The sequence below is a fragment of the Tachyglossus aculeatus genome, chromosome 7 (genome assembly GCF_015852505.1).
Source record: "Tachyglossus aculeatus isolate mTacAcu1 chromosome 7, mTacAcu1.pri, whole genome shotgun sequence".
Classification (NCBI taxonomy): Eukaryota; Metazoa; Chordata; class Mammalia; order Monotremata; family Tachyglossidae; genus Tachyglossus; species Tachyglossus aculeatus.
The window spans coordinates 41,929,618-41,944,750 of NC_052072.1; the positions used below are offsets into that span (position 1 = coordinate 41,929,618).

The 15,133-nt window shown below is 41.7% G+C and overlaps 1 protein-coding gene across 1 annotated transcript in view; it reads left to right on the plus strand.

Moving 5' to 3' along the window:
* The window catches only part of CLDN1 (claudin 1), a 30,287-nt gene extending 15,631 nt beyond the window's left edge, over window positions 1-14,656 (plus strand). The window contains exons 2-4 of the mRNA XM_038749458.1: window positions 5,118-5,282; window positions 9,789-9,873; window positions 12,058-14,656. Coding sequence (XP_038605386.1) covers window positions 5,118-5,282; window positions 9,789-9,873; window positions 12,058-12,220 — 413 coding nt within the window. The 3' untranslated portion in view covers window positions 12,221-14,656. The remainder of the gene's footprint in view (window positions 1-5,117; window positions 5,283-9,788; window positions 9,874-12,057) is intronic.
* Window positions 14,657-15,133: the final 477 nt, after the last annotated feature.

Consider the following 15,133-nt stretch of genomic DNA (forward strand, 5'->3'; position numbering starts at 1 on the left):
CTCAGAGCACTGCATAGCCATCTTCATTCATCACTAAGCTAACTCTCTATGGCTCCCTGCTTTCTACCATTCATTCATGCATTCACTCATTCAAACATTTATTGAGCGCTTATTGTTTGCAGATCACTGTACTAAGCGCTTGGAAAATACAATTAGGCAACAAGTAGAGACAATCCCTACCCAACAATGGGCTCACAGTCTAGAAGGGTGGGGGGAGACAGATAACAAAACAAAGCAAAACAAGTAGACAGGCATCAATATCATCAATATAAACAGAATTATATTTACACATAATTAATACAATAGAATAATAAATATATACACATATACACAACTGCAGTGGGGAGGGGAGGAGGGTAGAGCTGAGGGAGGGAGTTGGGGCTATGGGGAGGGAAGGAGGAGGAGAGGAAAGGGGGGGCTCAGTCTGGGAAGGCCTCCTAGAGGAGGTAAGCTACCATACCACACTACTGAAGAATACAAATGGATTTATCCCTGTCATAGCCAAGGAACGAATCCCTCAGAGATGGTTAAGACTTCTAAATGCATACTCTCCACCATCCAAGTAGAGACCGTATTTTCTTTCAGAGCAAAATGTGAAGTCCAGATCTCAACTCCAATTTTTCTTGGAAATCTTTGCAACCGTCAAAGCCATGACATATTGTAAAACACCTTGATCTGAAGATGTACCCACAAAACATCCGAAATCAAAGGGGAAAATAAGTGCTTAAACAGATACCTGAACTATTATTCTCCATAAGGCACTCTAAAGAAATGGCACAGGACCTCAAAGATGCCACCATAATTGTCGTTTGTGAGAAAAAAAAGATGAGAAAACTGCCTGTGGCAACCATTAGGTCTTTCATTCAATCGTATTTATTGAGCGCTTACTGTGTGCAGAGCACTGTATTAAGTGCTTAAGGTCTTCTCACTGCTCTCTACAATAGGCAAGATTGTGGCAAAAGTCCTTTTTATTCTGCTTACTGAAGAATGTCATTAAGCACACTCTTCTTGAATTGCTAAGTGTTTTCTCACCAAAATGCAGTACAGCAAACGTATGTAGGAAAAGTACAGAAAGCAGCACCAAACTCTCTATACTACTAGTAATGGTATTTGAGTGAGAAGCAGTGTGGCTCAGTGGAAAGAGCACGGGCTTTGAAGTCAGAGGTCATGGGTTCAAATCCAGCTCCGCCACTTGTCAGCTGTGTGACTTTGGGCAAGTCACTTAACTTCTCTGTACCTCAGTTACCTCATCTGTAAAATGAGGATTAAGACTGTGAGCCCCCCCGGGACAGCCTACAACCTTACAACCTTGTAACTTCCCCAGCACTTAGAACAGTGTTTTGCACATAGTAAGCGCATAATAAATGCCATCATTATTATTACTGAGTGCAATGCACAGCACTCAGAGCTAGAGCATAGTGCAATAGAAGGACAAGACATGGTTCCTGTCTACATTTTCATAATGGCGACATACATAAAAGTATTTCCAAGCAGTGGAGTCAAAATAAACTGAATACTGTATTCAAATATATACATATAAACACAAGTGCAGAGGATGATGTAAGTGTTTAGGTGTTGCTATGCTGTTGCTCTGTATGTGTGGCTTGTGTCAAAACATTCATTCATTCAACATATTTATTGAGCGCTTACTGTGTGCAGAACACTCTAAGCACTTGGGAAGTACAAGTCAGCAACATATAGAGATGGTCCCTACCCAACAACGGGCTCACAGTCTAGAAAGGGGAGACAGACAACAAAACAAAACATGTAGACAGGTGTCAAAACCGTCAGAATAAATAGAATTATAGCTATAGCACCTGATGGCAGGTGTACTTCTGGACTCTGGACACATTTTTCTGCCTGAGAAGTTCATCAAGGTCTTGAGGCTACTCCATATTGGTCTAGCTGATCATAATAAAGGTTAAAGAGGCCTTCTTTCATCATCAATCGTATTTATTGAGCGCTTACTGTGTGCAGAGCACTGTACTAAGCGCTTGGGAAGTACAAATTGGCAACATATAGAGACGGTCCCTACCCAACAGTGGGCTCACAGTCTAAAAGGGGGAGACAAAACCAAACATACTATACAATAAAATAGAATAGATATGTACAAGTAAAATAAATAGAGTAATAAATATGTACAAACATATACATATGTACAGGTGCTGTGGGGAAGGGAAGGAGGTAAGATGGGGGGGATGGAGAGGGGGACGAGGGGGAGAGGAAGGAAGAGGCTCAGTCTGGGAAGGCCTCCTGGAGGAGGTGAGCTCTCAGTAGGGCCTTGAAGGGAGGAAGAGAGCTAGCTTGACGGATGAGCAGAGGGAGGGCATTCCAGGCCCGGGGGATGACGTGGGCCGGGGGTCGATGGAGGGACAGGCGAGAACGAGGTACGGTGAGGAGATTAGCAGCGGAGGAGCGGAGGGTGCGGGCTCGGCTGGAGAAGGAGAGAAGGGAGGTGAGGTACTCATCACCATTGGTGTCAAGCTGTACCAGGTGGTAGACTCACTCAGTCAAATTATTCTATGCTGTCATACCTTTCTTTTTATGGCATTTGTTAAGTACTTAGTGCCAGGTACCGTACTAAGCACTGGGTTGACTACAGGCATATCGGATTGGACACAGTCCCTGTCCCACATGGGGCTTGCAGTCTCAATCCCTAGATTACAGATGAGGTAACTGAGGCACAGAGACGTGAAGTGACTTGCCCAAGGTCACTGTGGAAGAAAAATTTTGCAGACCCTGCAATGTGTTTAGAAAAGGGTATGTCAGAGACAAGTTTATAACTACTAGGGCTTCATCCAGCATTACTAGAGAAGGCATTCAGTAGCAGAGATTCTCCCTGCTCGTCAAGGCCAGCTTGGTTTTAGGTAAACCAGAGCTTCTTCTATACAGTACAGCATCTAATTTAATCAAAGTAGAGAAGCAACGTGGCTCAATGGAAAGAGCAAGGGCTTTGGAGTCAGAGGTCATGTGTTCAAATCTGGCATCTGTCAACCATCCACCGTGTGATTTTGGGTGAGTCACAACTTCTCTGTGCCTCAGTTACCTCATTTGTAAAGTGGGAATGAAGACTGTGAGCCCCCCGTGGGACAACCTGATCACCTTGTCACCTCCCCAGCGCTTAGAACAGTGTTTTGTACATAGTAAGCACTTAAATGCCATTATTATTATTATTATTATTATTATTATTATTATTATTATTATTATTAAGTACAATACAGGATAAATACATCAGAATGGGTGGCAACTCCCCTTGCTTGGAGTTTTCTACCTTGTTCTCAAGGTCGTTAGAGCTACTCTAACCCCACCAAAGGAGTAGCTTCATCTTATTTTCAGCTACTTCTGGAGAACAAAGTGAAGATGTCTTGTGAACTGGATTGTCTTGGTAACCAGAGACAGGCCTGAAAGGACTCTGAGGAGTCAAGGGGGCAAATGCAGGATCTTGACAATTCCTGTGAATTCCTTGCGCATCACAAGGCAGCAAGTGTCAGATTAGAACCCAGGTCCTTCTGATTCCCAGGCCATGCTGCTTTTCAGTATTAGATCTTGGAGAGCCAATGAGGGAACTGGAAGCCTGAAACATCTAAGGTTGTGGGAAACTCTTCCAAATCAGTGAAAGCTTTTGATACAGATTTTCAGGGGCTATACTATATTAATGACTGCCCTGGAAGCACAAATACTAAAGAATCCACAGAGAAGCTCTATGTATAGACTGTAAAAATAAGCCTGAAGAAAACTACAGTTCTGTGTCTGTCTGCACTTGGGCAATCATCCACAAAGATTTTCGATGACATCACAGAACTTAATGTTGTCCCCAAACTGTGCCATTTAGACTGTGTACTACTCAGTGATGCAAGGACGGACAAAGGCATAGAAAAATGAATCAAGTAGGCTACACAGTGCGGAATGGATGGATGTGTTTGCCCAGACCAGTGTAGGATCTCACTGAGATGAGTGTTATCCTTGACTACTAAACAGTTCTATGTATACACTATTTAGGGGCCATTTCATTGTTATAAAATAGTTTCACTTAAGTACTAATCTGTGAGACTGGTTAATCCTGTTTTTCTCTTTTATTAAAAAAGAGGAAACTAAGGTCTTATGACAAACTTTCCCGGATGTGTAGAGTTACAAATCTGAAGTAGTTTTCTTTGCTTATTTTCTTCAGTCTGCTACTTAGTTACCAAGTTACACTGATTCTTTCCTGCCATTTTACCTCTTAAAATGAGTAGGAGCAAAAATGTGATTTTCCAAACTGCACTAAAGCAGCATAAATGCAATACTTCTGGGAAGAATAGATTTCAGAAAAGCACTTTTACCTGAGACAGTTTTGTGAAACTCTTACCTGATGCTATTTTGCTGTGCAACTCACTAGGAAATTAGGCATTAGGAAGACTATTTCTCCAACTAATTAGATAATTTAACTCCCTTTACCTAAGAATTAGACACAAATCTATTTCATTAGCCATGGTAAAATTTAAACAGTCTGTATTTACTGGTCAGAATGTATGGGGTTATTGTGAGGATGGATTTTATGATTGTTAAGTGGCAAATGCAATGCTGTTCTGTAATTAGTGAAGTTAAAAATATGATCATTAATGTAGCAAAAATAATGATTTCAAAACTTATTTCTCACTGAGCCAGAGTCAAAGTTGGTTTAATTTAACTAATTCTAGTGTGTGATTTATTTCTTTGATTTAGGTGTGTTGGGTGGTCTCTTGTTTGTCTCAGCAAGCATGGCTCAGTGGAAAGAGCATGGGTTTGGGAGTCATCATCATCATCAATCGTATTTATTGAGCGCTTACTATGTGCAGAGCACTGTACTAAGCGCTTGGGAGGTACAAATTGGTAACATATCATATATCATAGAGGTCATGGGTTCAAATCCCAGCTCTGCCAATTGTCAGCTGTGTGACTTTGGGCAAGTCACTTAACTTCTCTGGGCCTCAGTTACCTCATCTGTAAAATAGTGATTGACTGTAACCCCCCCGTGGGACAATCTGATCACCTTGTATTCTTCCCAGTGCTTAGAACAGTGCTTTGCATGTAGTAAGCACTGAACAGATGTCATTGTTATTGTTGTCTCCTTTGTCAATGTAGTTATGTTTTTGTTCTAGGCACTTTGCAGGCCACCCGTGCCCTGATGGTGATTGGAATCCTCCTGGGACTGATTGCAATACTAGTTGCTTCGATTGGCATGAAATGCATGAAATGTATGGAAGATAATGAAATGCAAAAGATGAGGATGGCTGTCTTTGGTGGAGTGATATTTCTGGTTGCAGGTAAGACACAGTCCTGCACACAGTAAATGCTCAATAAATATCCTTGATTGAGAATGTAAATGATCTGTTTCAATGTGGGTTAATTTCTGGGATTTACTTACAGATTTGATTTATTTGAACAAATGACTTTTTCCCTTTTCTTTGGAGGTTGCAAATAAAGGTGTCTATCATGATAGGTGTCTAGCACTTAGTACAGTGCTCTGCACACAGTAAGCGCTCAATAAATACAATTGAATGAATGATTTCTTCCTGAACACTCATTTTCCGCTAACTTGCAGCCTCAGCCTTCACAGGAGTACCCAGCCTCTGTTTACTATGTTAGCACTCCTTTTCAAGGATGTGGCAGGAGGCCGGAGTGATAAACTTAGAATTGGAATTGCTACAGATGTCTCACCTGAACATTTTGGGAGTCTCCCTTATGGTGGGACCCTGCCCAGCTGAAATCTTCAGTAGTACTGAAGAACAAACCCAGTAAATGGATCACATTTTTTTTTTTAACAGAACCACTGCGTTAGAGTGGCCTCTGAGGCCTTCATTCATTCAATCATATTTGAGCACTTACTGTGTGCATCGCACTGTACTAAGCTCTTGGAAAGTACAATTTGGCAATAGATAAGAGACAATCCCTACCCAACAATGGGCTCACAGTTTAGAAGGGGGAGACAGACAACAAAACAATAACATCAATAACATCAAAATAAATAGACATGGGTATCACATGCCTTTCTTGACTCAGAATTAACAGACTTCATGACATGCATGACACAACGTAGTGAAATGACATCTGGAACCTTTTTCAAAATCTGGACACCCTAGGAGTGTGTCCCTGGAGGCACCATTCATTCATTCATTCGTTTTTATTTATTCATTCAATCGTATTTATTGAGCGCTTACTGTGTGCAGAGCACTCTACTAAGCGCTTGGGAAGTACAAGTTGGCGACATATAGAGATGATCCCTACCCAGCAGTGTGCTCACAGTCTAGAAAGGGGAGACAGACAGCAAAACAAAGCATATAAACCAAATAAAATAAAATAAATATGTGCAAGTAAAATAGAGTAATAACTGTGTACAAACATGTATACATATATACAGGTGCTGTGGGGAGGGGAAGGAGGTAAGGCAGGGGGCATGGAGAGGAGGAGGAGGGGGAGAGGAAGGAGGGGGCTAAGTCTGGGAAGGCCTCCTGGAGGTGTGAGCTCTCAGTAGGGCTTTGAAGGGAGGAAGAGAGCTAGCTTGGCGGATGTGGGGAGGGAGGGCATTCCATACCGGGGGAGGACGGGGGCCGGGTGTCGACGGTGGGACAGGGGAGAATGAGGCACAGTGAGGAGATAGGCAGCAGAGGAACGGAGGGTGTGGGCTGGGCTGTAGAAGGAGAGAAGGGAGGTGAGGTAGCAGTGAGCGAGGTGATGGAGAGCCTCGAAGCCGAGGGTGAGGAGTTTTTGCCTGGTGCATAGGTTGATTGGTAGCCACTGGAGATTTTTGAGGAGGGGAGTGACATGCTCAGAGTGTTTCTGCACAAAGACGATCCGGGCAGCAGCGTGAAGTATGGATTGAAGTGGGGAGAGACAGGAGGATGGGAGATCAGAGAGGAGGCTGATGCAGTAATCCAGTCAGGATAGGATGAGAGAGTGAATGAGTAGGGTAGCAGTTTGGATGGAGAGGAAAGGGCGGATCTTGGTGATGTTGCAGAGGTGAGACTGGCAGGATTTGGTGACGGATTGGATGTGAGGGGTGAACGAGAGAGTAGAGTCAAGGATGACACCAAGGTTGTGGGCTTGTGAGATGGGAAGGATGGTAGTGCCGTCAACACTGATGGGAAAGTCAGGGACAGGGCAGAGTTTGGGAGGGAGTTCAGTCTTGGACATGTTGAGTTTTTGATGGCGGGCAGACATCCAGATGGAGATGTCCTGAAGGCAGGAGGAGATGCAAACCTGGAGGGAGGGAGGGAGAGAGAGCAGGGGCAGAGATGTAGATTTGGGTGTCATCAGCGTAAAGATGATAGTTGAAGCCCTGGGAGCTAATGAGTTCACCAAGGGAGTGAGTATAGATAGAGAACAGAAGGGGACCGAGAACTGACCCTTGAGGAACCCCTACAGTAAGGGAATGGGAGGGGGATGAGGAGCCCACAAAAGAGACTGAGAATGAATGGCTGGAGAGATAAGAGGAGAACCAGGAGAGGACAGAGTCTGTGAAGCCAAGGTTGGATAGCGTGTTGAGGAGAAGGGGGTGGTCCACAGTGTCAAAGGCAGCTGAGAGGTCGAGGAGGTTTAGGATAAAGTAGGAGCCATTGGATTTGGCAAGCAGGAGGTCATTGGTGACCTTTGAGGGGGCAGTTTCCGTGGAATGTAGGGGATGGTAGCCAGATTGGAGGGGGTCAAGGAGAGAGTTGTTGTTGAGGAATTCGAGGCAGCATGTGTAGATGACTTGTTCAAAGAGTTTGGAAAGGAATGGTAGGAGGGAGATAGGGCGATAACTAGAAGGTGAGGTCAAGAGACCAGTGACCCCTGTCCACCTTGCCCCAAACGTTTCCCAGGTCTCTTGAAGTAGGGAGACACTTCAAAGCTATGGCACTCAGTGGCAAGAGCCAGGTAGAGGGAGGCCGAGAGTTTAAAATAAAAATATCATACACAAAATCACCAGGTGCCTTATCAGTACCAAACAAGGGACAGACCAGATGAAAACCAGATTATCTGGTATAAAATTGGACTGGTGGCCATCCTATACACTATATTATCCTTTGAATTAGAATTTCTGATGGTGTGATGGATTTAATTTACCAATCTGGAAATAGAGGATTATATTAATCATTGTTGTAAAGCTTCTAGGTTCTCTGCCATTTATTTACAGTAAGGTTGGTGCCTGTGGTGGTTGTAGTAGAGGTCACTGGGTTAATTCTGTTTGGGTAGGATTCTGGAAACTGGGGTGGTTGGGAGGGATCAGGAAGACTAGAAAGGAGGTGATATTAATGAGAAAAACCCTCCAACTCATCCTCTCTGAACCATGGAAACCCCAGGAAACTAGGACTGTATTGACCTGCTGCTATAATCACTGGAAAACAGTACTGCAGGCAACATTCCCAAGTTGAGAAAATGCCAACCAGTTCCCAGAGGACAAAACTTGTGAGTGCTTATATAATGCTGCTCTTATATTCCTATTTATATTTTGTTTCTGTCCTTGTCTTCTTGATCCCACAAATTTGCCACTGTTGTTTGATTGTAAATGATTTACTAGCATATGAAAGCCACGTGAGCAGTGGCCCTTTACTGTTCAGAAGTTCTAAAAAATGCAGTTGGAAACATTGCATGACAGTCATGCTTTGTGTGTAAAAATCACCTTAGGGAGATGAACTAAAACTTCTGATCCTCTGACCCCAGGATCAAGCCTATGCAGAATTTGCTCAATGCTTTACCTTCCTGGGTAGAGAAATCATATTTATGGTTTAGAGAAAAGGATTAAAATGAGGATAATTTTTGTACCTAATGGATATGGAAAGAACAATCTCCCAGAACCAAATTTCCTACTAATACATCCCTTCAGATACAGTGGCTACCTAAACCTAAAAGGATGAAAAGTCCATGAGGAAAGAAGAATTGTGCTAATCAAGTGCTTGGTGAATTCTAAATTGAGAGAGACTTTTATTTTTATTATTATTATTGCATTTATTAAGCTCTTATCAATCAATGGTATTTATTGAGCACTTGTGTCCAGCACACTCTACTAAGTGCTTGGGAGAGTAGAATGCAATGGAGTTGATAGGCACGTTCCCTGCCCACAGTGAGCTTACAGTGCAGAGGAGGAGAAATATAAAAAATAGATAATGGATTTGTATTTAAATGCTGTGGGGCTGAAGGGTGAATGTCAAGTGCTTAAAAGGTATAGATCCAAGTGCATAGGAAAAACACAAGGGAGAGGGAGGAGGGGAAATGACAGCTTAGTCTGGGAAGGCCTCTTTGAGGAGATACAATTTTAAAGAGGCTTTGAAGGAGGGGAGAGTGCTGGTCTGTTGTATATGAAAGGTAAGGGCATTCCTGGCCTGAGGGAGGACATAGATAAGGATCAGTGAGGTACAGAGAGTAAGTTGGCATTAGAGGACCAGAGCATGCAGGCTGTTTCCTTTTAATTTCTCAAGAACAAGAGCTGAAAGACTGAGTTTCACTCTGTAGCTTCAAAGATCTGGTTTGACCTGAGAACAGTTGTGCAAGCCACTGATCCACTATGCAATTGAAAGAGAGACATTATGATCCATTGCTGGATATGCTAGGAAGAACTGCATTCTCTTCCGAACTTTCCCACTGATTCACGAAAAAACCTCCTTTCACTGGGCGACCCCAACCTACTTATTTCATTTCTATGTCTAAATTTCTCAATCGGTGGAAATAACAATACTAGGTTATTTGGCCGAGTGATTAACCAGATTTAGGAAAGCCATTTATTAAAACAAAGAACACTTTCTACTACATTCCCTGAGAGTTAAACACCACAATATTCCTTCTTCACTTTATAGGGTTGGCTGTTTTGGTGGCCACTGCTTGGTATGGAAATAGAGTTGCCAGAGAATTCTACGACCAGCTAACGCCTATCAATGCCAGGTAATGCTGCTTGTGCACAAACTGTAGGATCAAGTGCTTTTCAGCCATAGTAATAATAATAATAATAATAATTTTTGCATTTGTTAAGCGCTTACTATGTGCAAAGCACTGTTCTAAGCGCTGGGGTAGATACAAGGTAATCAGGTTGTCCCACGAGGGGCTCACAGTCTTCATCCCCATTTTACAGATGAGGGAACTGAGGCCCAGAGAAGTGAAGTGACTTGCCCAAAGTCATACAGCTGACAAGTGGCGGAGCTGGGATTTGAACCCTCGGCCTCTGACTCCAAAGCCCGTGCTCTTTCCACTGAGCCACGCTGCTTCCCCTTAGTAGTAGCATTGATTGAGTGTCTGCTTGGTGCAATACTTGTACTTCCCAAGTGCTTAGTACAGTGCTCTGCACACAGTAAGCGCTCAATAAATACGATTGAATGAATGAACACCCTGGCCTAGGTGCTTGGGACATACAGAATGATTAAGTGACTTGTTCCCTCCCAACAATACCCACATTAATAATACTGGTTATAATTATGGTATCTGTAGAGCACTTACTATGTGCCAGGCACTGTTCTAAGCACTTGGGAAGTACAAGTATTGTAGATATGAGGTAATATCTACAATAATGGGGTAAATATGAGGTAATCAGGTTGGACAGAGTCCCTGTCCCACATGGGGCTCACAGTCTTAATCCCCATTTTCCAGGTGAGGTAACTGAGACATAGAGAAGTTAAGTGACTTGCCCAAGGTTACACAGCACACAAGTGGCAGAGCTAGAATTTGAACGCAAATCTTCTGACTCCCAAGCTCATGCTCTACCACTAGGCCATGCTGCTTCAAGAACAATGATGAGGTTATCCACTCATCAGGTCTTTCAAATATCAATTGATATTCCTGTCCCCCTTTCTGCATTTACCTCAAACTAACACTTTGCTAAATGGTAAATAATTAATGTTAAAGCAAATTACTGAAACATTATCCCTGCATAAAATAGAACAGATTATAATTAAAATCTTAAACCCCATGTATTGTGACTTCCAATTATAATGTCTGTAGCATTTTAGGCCATTAATAAGGGGTTAACAATTCTATTATGAAGCTTTCAGCTTTGATGTGTAGTGTTTGATACTTAAGACATCACTGTACCTAATTACTACTAATTTATTGTGGGTGCTTAAATGCTAAATGATAATTTCAAAAAAGAGCCTTATGGGAAATACCCTTCCCGGCTGTACATCTATGTCCTTCCATAAGAGTTTGATCTATTTATAATTTGATGCCCAAGTTTTACTTATAACTTCTTAGCATAACTTCTGATACAGGTAGAATTGTCTAGTGGTCCAGGAAAGTTTCCTGTGCTGTTTAATCAATTTAATATGTGCCCAGGACTAATTAATAATAAGATCCTATATTATGGGGGTATTGTGAAAATTACTATTTTCTTTGAGATAAATGGATGTAAAGCCTGAGAGAAATAACACTTTTCCCTGATTTTTGTTAGCTACAGCTTTTGTTGTAAGAGGCAGGATTGTAGATAAGATGGGCCCTGTATGTAAGAGACAAAAGTTTCCTTCTTTGTCCATGTGGCCTAGATTTCCCCTTTGAATATCATGTGTACATAAATCACCATGCACACCAAAATGCATGTTGCAACTTGGAAAAGTTTCAAAGAAGCATGTTTTGAGTGCTTATCCCGGCATTGTCAAGACCAAATAGTAACCATATTGGGGTTATCTTCTAATCCTTTTTTGGAGTGCTTGGCATCTGTTTAGGATTGACAAGCGGACTTAGATTGAAAATGATGTGGCATTCATAACCATTTTTTCAACATTTCTATATGGATCTTCAACTTGGTTTAATCACAGGGTGGCATCTGACAGGGTGGCAGAACCTAGAATACTAGCTCAAAATTCTAGGTCCTTCCAGTACTTTATAAACAATTTTAAGTTACATTTCTAGCTATGGGGAGCTCTGTTTTATGTTTTGTAACAAATAGTAGTACTGCAATACTCTCAGCAAAATCAATACAGACAGCTTTGTTGTACATTATTCTGTTAGCACCTGAGAGTGTATATGCTGTAGGGGTATATAAAAGTGCTTTTCCCAGAAGAATGAAAAATGACCGCTGTCAAAATATATTTACTCCTATGTTTCAAATCAGTTTTTTTATTGATTTAATTTCTTCCCCAGGTACGAATTCGGACAGGCTCTCTTCATCGGCTGGGCTGCAGCTGCACTCTGTCTTCTGGGAGGTGGTCTCCTCTGTTGCTCCTGTCCACAAAAATCATCCTCTTACCCTACTCCTCGTCCCTACCCAAAGCCTGCACCCTCTTCTGGAAAGGACTACGTGTAACCCAGAAGAAAGTGGAGAATGCCACATTGGAAAGGGTTTAAAGAGGACACTGAAATGACATTATCACAATTGGTTGGCACTCACATCTTTTTGACTACTATAATCAAAATTTTTGTATTAAAAATGTATTTTTTGTAATCCTTTCCATTACTGAAAATGTATACTTTGTCTTTTTGTAACCCAAATAGGAAAGCTGCACTTGTATCTATACTCCTAATAATTAATGCAGTTTTTGACTCTTCTAGATTGCTATTCATTAGGAAGTCAGTCAAAGGGAAAGCTTCATTTTCAAGCATTTTTTAGTCTACTTTATTAACTTAAAGATTTAGGTGGAAATAGGTCAAACTGTTCAGCCTTTCAGGGTATCTGTCAGGCAAAGAAACAGAAGGCATTTTAGAAAGGCCACGGACATAAGAAGGTATCTTTGAGTCCATATTAATACTTCCCCACAACTGACTTATTTCAGCTTGTTTACTTTTCTTGTCTTGTATTCTTACCCATGTTGAAGTCAGCAAAACAGTGATTGGGCAGGGAAGGACCACTTAGATCATATCTTTTGCAACCTGCTTTGTAGCTTGGGTTTCTTTGATATCCCTAGCCGACTACTTTCCCAACTTACTTTCAAAAGGTTTTAAACAATGGGACTTTGCCCACCTGTACTTCTGGGACATGATTCCTTAAATAGCAGACTTTACAGGCAAAACTCCATTTTGCCATTCCTTAGTGATATTTCCTTCAAGTCCACTCTGTAACTTGACCTCTATTCTTCCTGTTTATACCTTGTCTGACCTCAGTTTAGGTATCGTTCAATCATACTAGGCAAATGTTGTCTTTCCATCCATTCTTCTTGCTCTCTGCTCTTTTTTCCCCCTCATTGGTTCTTTCCTCATCATAAAAGTAAAGTCTCATTTTTTTGTGCCTAAATATCTTCTAAATGGTACCTGAAAAGTTACTGAAACCGGGGATTTTATATGACTACACCAGTGCCCAGCACTGTCATATGCATTTTTCCCCACTCTCCATTCAGAGATTTAATTCTTTATTCAATCGTATTTACTGAGCATTTATTGTGTTCAAAGCACTGTACTAAATGCTTCTGTAACGCCAGAGTAGAGAGAAAGGAGGACTCTTGATGGAGATGTCTTTAGTAGTGCATTTGATGACCTTCCTTACATCTGTTATGGTGTTTTATTGCTTTTTAAAAATTTTGTTCCATTGAAAATCTCCACACTAGTCTTTCCCTGATGTTTTAATTTCCACTCACTGATTCAATCTCGTCAGTTTTCTACTCATATTTACAAATTTCTTGTGGTCCCTTTTCCTTTGAGTCTACATTGGGTTTTTTTGTTTGCACTTTTAAAGTGGGAAATTAGCATATAGTTAGACTCTTCCACAGAGGTGTTGTCTAGTGGCCTGAACCAGGAATTCAGAGTGGTAATCCAGTTTTGATGGAAGCTCCCTCTGTGGCCTTTGGCAAAATCATTTATCTTCTCTACCTCTGTTTTCCCATCTGTAAAATTGAGACGATGATACTTAGCCTTTTAATGAGGGGGTGGGGTGTTGTGAGGCATAATTAGTTGATTTATCTGTGGTGCTTTGATCATGAAAAGTGTTTAGTAGTATTTTCATTACCCAGTTCAAGAGTCAAACCTACACCAGCCTCCAACCATTTATTTTTCACCAATCAACTCTGCTAGTACACAGTTGTTGACTAAGGCCTTTTTAGAGTAAACACTCCTCCCCACAGAGTGAGAAGTCTGAAACATGAATTTTTGGCATAAGTCAGATTGTCCTTGCTAGGGAAGAGAAATGAATCCCTACACTATTTATCATTTGCAAGGAAAAAGAAGTTCTGGGACTGGATCTCCACAGGCAAAATTGCCTAATTTGTGTAAAACCCCACTGCTTTATTTTCCCTTGTAAAACTTGGAATTGGGTTCAGAGCAGCTGTGGTAACCTGCCCAGAAGCAATGTGAACCATGATGTGTAAACAGAAGGAATGTCAAGAAGATTGCTTGTAGTTCATTTGAAAGGTTCACACTCCCTTCCCTGGCCCAATTATTACCCTCTGGAAATATAAAGAGTTATTGGCAACACTTTAGCCTGCCATACTGGAGGATATTGTTCACCTCCTCCTTGTTTAGGAGACTAACGGGATCCAAAGAGCCCCAGAAGGATACAACTGAGTGCATACTTCAAAGATCCTATTCCTGAAGCCTGAAGAGCTATTGACTTGGGTGGAGGGAGAGAGTTGGACTCAGCAGTCCTCCTGTCAAAATGACAGGGTAGTGCTGCCTCAAAATTTACCAGCTTATTTTAAATCTTTTATACTATGATCCACATCTGGAAGCAAAGAGCCTTTTCTATTGAAACTTGTATAAAGTGTTAATCTTTTTCAATAAAAGTTTGTTTTTTGTTTGGTTTGGTTTTTAAGAACAAGTTTTCTGATTTGAATTATCTGATTAATTCCCTTGGGGGGAAGCTGGTTTAGGATGAGATTGCATACAGGAAATGGTAATACTGTGATGCTGAAGGAAGTAGGATTCATAATCACACTGACATTTCTTTTCTCACAGTTTACCCTCACTTGGGACCCTGTGGTAGCCTCTGACAAAGATTTGCAGCCGATGGCTGATGAAAGCAAAGACCTCATTCTGTAGGAGCGGATATTAGGACTGGACAGTGGGGGAACAGGCCTTGACTGTGGGCCCCATGTGGGAAAATGACTGGGTCCTATCTCATGGTGTACCTACCCCGGGACATAGCACAGTGCTTAGCACATATTTGTGGCATTGGTTAAGTGCTTATTACTGGGGGACTAGAGTCTGCATTTCATAGCCCACATAAAGCAAAAGAGAGCAGACACAGGAACATTTTTCAGCTGTTCACTACCCCTGGGTAATGTCAGTCTTC